Source organism: Galeopterus variegatus, unplaced genomic scaffold, assembly GCF_000696425.1.
Source record: "Galeopterus variegatus unplaced genomic scaffold, G_variegatus-3.0.2 Scaffold6011, whole genome shotgun sequence".
NCBI classification, from domain to species: domain Eukaryota; kingdom Metazoa; phylum Chordata; class Mammalia; order Dermoptera; family Cynocephalidae; genus Galeopterus; species Galeopterus variegatus.
In genome coordinates, this window is record NW_007732122.1 from 24,072 (window position 1) to 30,838 (window position 6,767).

Genomic DNA, 6,767 nt, shown 5'->3' on the forward strand with positions numbered 1-6,767 from the left:
CTTTTTTCGTGTCCGGCAACGGATCGCAACCCTCAGTGTCAGGCCCGTACCGGACCGGGACTGGCAACGGGATCACAACCCTCGGTGTTGCACCCACACCTTGCTCAGCCAGTGAGCGGGAACCGGTCTGTATGTGGGATCCAAACCCTCGACGGGAGCGCCCCTCCCCTCTTCTTCATACTGTAGATCTGTTAGTTTACTAAATCCTTCGAGAACGTAAGCTCAATGAAGACAAGGATCTTTGTCTTGCTCAGTGTGATAATGTTACCAGACCAGTTTCTTGAGTATCAAAGTCATAGAAATGAGCAATGCACCCAGCAGGAAAGCAAGCAACACTTTATTTAAAGAGAAGAGAGCTTATGCATAAGGGAGATAGCTATAGGGAAGCTAGCTCTCTGAGGGCTGTTCAGAGTCCTTTATAGGGCAAGGATGCAGGCCAGCATCATCATTCTCCCCTCTGGAGGTGGTCCATTCTGTTCTTCCTGGTTGTGGCATGAGTGCATGCTCAGTATGGGTTTTGGTCCTTGTGCTGCTTGCTCAGTGGGTCCGAGATGGTGGTGTTGCTCATAATTGCCACCCCAGGAGAGCCATTGTAATGGTCACCTTGAAGCTTTGTGTGCATATGGGAGTCGTGCTAACTGTCTGAGGGAAGTTTGTGGTTAAAAAAAGTTACTTATCTTAGTTTGTGAAAATAGCTTAGCTGTGTGCTGGTTTCTTTGAAAACAGGGAAGAGGGGCTCAGTCAAGGAGTGGAGTCCCATCCCTATCCTGTCTCAATGACCAGTGCATGTAGGTGAGCATTTGCTGTGCTGAAGAAATGGTTCTAAGCGTTTTATATGCAGTACCTTATTATTTCATCTTCATAACAACCCTAGAAGGATGGGTAGGTATTATTAGTATGTCCATTTCATAAGAAATCAAGGCATCGAGATGTTAAGTCATTGTTCATTGTCACACAGCTACTAACTGGTGGAGCCGGAAATTGAACCCAAGTCTCCTGAATCTGTGCTCTCAATCATTAAGTGCTATGCTGTAAAATCACCTAACGTTTGTGTGTTTATCCTGTGCTGGGCGCTTCACTAAAACCTTGCACATTTATTCCACACTTGTAGGTACTCTTACAGACAAAGGACAGAGAGTGGCTTTAAGAGGTTTAAAAAAAAAAAATGACCCAGGTTGGGACCCAGTTTATGAGTAGCAAGGACAAGAGGTGAAGTCAGATCATTTTAGCCCAAGCCTGGGCTCTCGTCCTTTGTGCCTGTGCTGCCAGACCTGCCAGTCCCATGGCCTGTGGTCTTGGGAGCAGACACTGATTTAGCATAAACATTTCCTGAGGATTGTCAGGTTTTTCTTACCCCCAACAGACATCTGATGCAGCCATGCATGTTTCTTTCTGTAGACAATGGGGGCAGCCACACGTTACACTCCAGAACAGAGACTACCCCATCGCCCACCAACAGTACTGGGAATGGACACCCAGAATATATTGCATATGCACTTGTGCCCGTGTTCTTTATCATGGGGCTCTTTGGCGTCCTCATCTGCCACCTGCTTAAGAAGAAAGGCTATCGTTGTACAACAGAAGCCGAGCAGGACATCGAAGAGGAAAAGGTCGAAAAGATAGGTAAATAACCTGGATTCTTTTTATTGGCAAGGAAGGAGAGTGGGGAGGGGGTTGGGGAGATTTTAAAACAAAAAACCAANAGTTACTTATCTTAGTTTGTGAAAATAGCTTAGCTGTGTGCTGGTTTCTTTGAAAACAGGGGAGAGGGGCTTAGTCAAGGAGTGGAGTCCCATCCCTATCCTGTCTCAATGACCAGTGCATGTAGGTGAGCATTTGGTGTGCTGAAGAAATGGTTCTAAGCGTTTTATATGCAGTACCTTACTATTTCATCTTCATAACAACCCTAGAAGGATGGGTAGGTATTATTAGTATGTCCATTTCATAAAGAGGGGCTCAGTCAAGGAGTGGAGTCCCATCCCTATCCTGTCTCAATGACCAGTGCATGTAGGTGAGCATTTGCTGTGCTGAAGAAATGGTTCTAAGCGTTTTATATGCAGTACCTTATTATTTCATCTTCATAACAACCCTAGAAGGATGGGTAGGTATTATTAGTATGTCCATTTCATAAGAAATCAAGGCATCGAGATGTTAAGTCATTGTTCATTGTCACACAGCTACTAACTGGTGGAGCCGGAAATTGAACCCAAGTCTCCTGAATCTGTGCTCTCAATCATTAAGTGCTATGCTGTAAAATCACCTAACGTTTGTGTGTTTATCCTGTGCTGGGCGCTTCACTAAAACCTTGCACATTTATTCCACACTTGTAGGTACTCTTACAGACAAAGGACAGAGAGTGGCTTTAAGAGGTTTAAAAAAAAAAAATGACCCAGGTTGGGACCCAGTTTATGAGTAGCAAGGACAAGAGGTGAAGTCAGATCATTTTAGCCCAAGCCTGGGCTCTCGTCCTTTGTGCCTGTGCTGCCAGACCTGCCAGTCCCATGGCCTGTGGTCTTGGGAGCAGACACTGATTTAGCATAAACATTTCCTGAGGATTGTCAGGTTTTTCTTACCCCCAACAGACATCTGATGCAGCCATGCATGTTTCTTTCTGTAGACAATGGGGGCAGCCACACGTTACACTCCAGAACAGAGACGACCCCATCGCCCACCAACAGTACTGGGAATGGACACCCAGAATATATTGCATATGCACTTGTGCCCGTGTTCTTTATCATGGGGCTCTTTGGCGTCCTCATCTGCCACCTGCTTAAGAAGAAAGGCTATCGTTGTACAACAGAAGCCGAGCAGGACATCGAAGAGGAAAAGGTCGAAAAGATAGGTAAATAACCTGGATTCTTTTTATTGGCAAGGAAGGAGAGTAGGGAGGGGGTTGGGGAGAATTTTAAAACAAAAAACCAGTCGTGTATACTTACCATCTCTATGAGGCAAAATGATCCATTTTAATAGCAGGTGGTGTGGTGTAATACAAGTGTGGATTTTGCAGTAATCACATCTAGTGTTTGAAACCTTGCTTTAATTTACTGAATATGTACCAGGTAATTTACCCTTAACTGCCCTGTGGCCTTGGGCAAGTTACATCTGTTCTTAAAGCTTTCTTTTTTTTTTTTTTGGGCAGCTGACCAGTATGGGGATTTGAACCCTTGACATTGGTGTTATAACACCACACTCTAAGTAGCTGAGCCAACTGGTCAGCCCCTATCTTAAATCTTTGTGATTGGAATTTATATTAAGTAATGATAATGAGAACAGTGAAGTAAAAGTATGGTGAGAACCTTAGTTTATCTTCGGGGTGTCTCACCTTTTCCTCTTCACTTGGGGTTGTTATGTAGTGTTTGGAAAAGCCTGAGAGATAGAACCCTGTTTTCTCCACTGTTTCTTTCTAACCATCCTTTAGGGAGGTTTCCTGACTTGGGCCTTGAGGGTTAGTAGGTAACTCTCCATGTCCCTTTCAGCTGCTGTAAGGGTAGTTCTTGCAGGAAGGTGACATTTGGAGTAGGCACAGCAAACCCACAGGGCTGGTCGAAGGTGGGGGGTTCCTCATTTCTTGCCAGCTTGCTGGACTGTTGGTTTTTGCCACCCCCACTGACCTTTGAGGCTGAGAAAGAACATGGTTGAGTCATGCATTGCTTATGAGCAAACCAAAGTTGAGTGTTTGTCAACAGAAAGCAGAGCCTCCTCCTCGCCTCCTTTGTAGATACGCTGTAGGTCGGTTTAGCAGTCGCTTCTGCGCTGTCTAACCAAACATGTGTATTCACGTGGGAGGGAAGCCGACCCTTGGGTGGAGAAGATACTTTTCCAGGTAAAATGCATGGGACATTACATACCTTGATTTGTTCTCTGTGAACTAGGATAGAGTGTTTCAACACTCCCTCTTCCTTCTTGTCTTATTGAAACAAATTATACAGATCGGTATCAGAGTGGAGGTTTGCTTTTTTTCAAAGACTATCACATATGCTGCTGCTACAGAGTCCCCTAAAATGAACTGAGTTTGTGGGCAAATAGCCACAGCCAAAATTTATGTGCTTTGAAAATGTGTTTAATAGGACAGGAGAGTTTTACAAACACGGATGAATAATTATCCAATTTAAAAAGGAAATTAATATACTAAATTTAGATAGTAAGCCTGCAGTTAAAATAAAATCCAAGGAACATTATTTTTTTCTTTCGATTAATTTTGTTCTTCCTGTTTCCCCAAGAGTTTAAGGAAGTGATGAGACAGAAATAATAGTAGTAACGACTGGTACAAATGCTTTTCCAAAGTGTTGACTTGGAAAGTGAATGGGTATTTGGACTTGAAATCGGTGGACAATTGTGATATGTTGTCTTTGTGCTTCTTATGCTGAGGAAGTCACAGTACACTGTGTATTAGGAAGTTTGGGACTGAAGGAAGAAAGCCTAGAATCTTAGGACTATGGATGGTCACAAGGTTATCAGAAGCTGTTCAGTGAGGTCTTGGGCCCTGAAACTGAATGTGTAATTGATTTGATGCCAGTGATCAATTGTAACCCCTTCTCCCCTCCTCTTTTTTCCTTTCAGAATTGAATGACAGTATGAATGAAAATAGTGACACCGTTGGACAAATTGTCCACTACATCATGAAAAATGAAGGTATGAATATTTTAGTGTTCTAGAACAATTTTTTTTTTAAACTTATTTATTTGACAGCTGGCCAATACAGGGATTGAACCCTAGACTTTGGTGTTATCAGCGTCATGATCTAAGCAACTGAGCTAACTGGCCAGCGCCCAGAACAATTTAATATTCATGTGTTTTATTAAAAACTTGCTTTGAAGAGTCAGGATTTGTATGGACTCTTGTGCTGATTTTACTTAAGTTTCCTAAAACCTCAGCTTCCAGCCTTGTCCAACCACGAGAGTTTTACATAGTGTTTTCGAAGCATCCAGAGAACCAGCCCTGGAACTGACAGCTTATGCTCAAATCCTGGCCTCACCACTTACTGGTTGGTGTGCTTTGGGGGAAGTCACATTGCCTCATGAAGCCCCAGTTATCTCTAGTAAAATGAAGGTAATAATATTTACCTCACAGCACTGTTGGGATACAGCACAGGTAAAGTGCTCAGGATAGTAGTCACTCAAATATTATCTGTTCCCTTTTTTTGTACTTAAAAAAAATTGTGGTAAAATACACATCACATAAAATTTACTATTGTAACCATTTTAAAGTTACATTCACAGTGTTGCACAAGCATCACCTCTAGTTCCAGAACTTTTTCATCATCTCAAACTGAAACTCTGCATATTAAGCAATCATTTCCCATTCTCCCTCCTCATTCACTACTCTGCTTTCTGTCTCTGTGGATTTGTCTGTTCTATGTTATCTATTCTTAAGTGTTAAAACTTTAAAGAAGTTTAACCTTTATGGATTTAAGTATTTTTTTCCCTCTGAAATGTGTTATAAATCCTCATCTTCTTTTTTTTTGTCCTTTTTGAGACCGGCCACACCGCGCTCAGCCAGTGAGCGCACGGCCATCCCTATATAGGATCCGAACCCGCAGCAGGAGCGTTGCTGCACTCCCAGCGCCACACTCTCCCAAGTGCGCCACGGGCTCGGCCCTAAATCCTCATCTTCTTAAATGGAAGATTTGTCTTGATTAAATAAGTTAGGGTCATTGTTCTGCTGGTTTATGGCCTCGACAGGCGGCCACGCCCTCAGTGGTTTTTCAGGTGTGTGGCCTCCTTGCCCACATACTCTGTAACTGTGGATTATTCTCATATTTTGAGTTCTCATGATGATTTAAAAGACAGCTTTCTCCCTGGGCTCTATCTTTGCTGTAGTCAGCACTGACACATGCAGAATTCACTGGTGTAGCTGAGCCATTTGTCTAAAAGTTGAAATAACCTCTGAACTCATCACTAAACACCTGCTCTTCCGCCCTCATCCCTTCCCCTGGGATTCCCCCACCCGCATATCCTCACTACTCAGCAAGAGCACCTGACTGACCCAGGCTTTTTGTCAGTGAGTTTGATCCTATTCAACTGGTTTTGACTTAGAGAAACAGCAGTTTCATATGGTGTGCATTTAAAAGGACAGGAGAGTTTTTAAAACATGGATGAATAATTATCCAATTTTGAAAAAGAAATTAATACTCAAAGTAATTCTCATTGCTGTTTTTGGAATGTGCTTTATGTATTTGGCATAGATCTAGGTGATTTATGAGTGTAATCTCATTTAATCTCAGAACATCCCTATAAAATTGGTGTTATATACCCATTTTACAGGTGAAGAAGGGAAGCCTCCTGTTATGCTTCTCACTGTGTAATGGAGATGCAAAAAAAGATTACTCAAAGCAACACAAATATAATGAGAAGCCCAAAGGGACTGCACCTCAACAACTCCTCTGTTAAAAGGAGAAAACTGGGTACAGCCCCGATTCAAAGTTAGCTTCTGTTTTTATTGTAAATACAAGGAAGTTTCACAAGAAAAATCAGTTGATTCAATCATTTCAAAAGGACACAAAGACATGGGCAATGTGACAAAAGTTATCTATGGCTAAGTATAGCTTAAACAGTAAAACCTAGTAACATCATTTAAATTAACAAGGTGACATTCCAAAGTACAATTTGAGAAACGCTAAATTGATCAAACAGTGATCATTATCTAACCCAAAATATAACCTCTCCTCAAATGATTTAAGCAAAAGTTACATTCTTATGATAATTGTCTCTAAAGTTTCCACCAACAAACAGCTTGACCTTAGCAAACATTTTTTAACATTTTTTGCC

General features: G+C 42.1%; 1 protein-coding gene across 1 annotated transcript in view; it reads left to right on the forward strand.

Annotated features, from left to right (window-relative positions):
* RELL1 (RELT-like 1) overlaps positions 1 to 6,767 on the forward strand; it is a 40,319-nt gene that overhangs the window by 2,494 nt on the left and 31,058 nt on the right. The window contains exons 2-4 of the mRNA XM_008590345.1: positions 1,399 to 1,623; positions 2,618 to 2,842; positions 4,561 to 4,632. Coding sequence (XP_008588567.1) covers positions 1,399 to 1,623; positions 2,618 to 2,842; positions 4,561 to 4,632 — 522 coding nt within the window. The remainder of the gene's footprint in view (positions 1 to 1,398; positions 1,624 to 2,617; positions 2,843 to 4,560; positions 4,633 to 6,767) is intronic.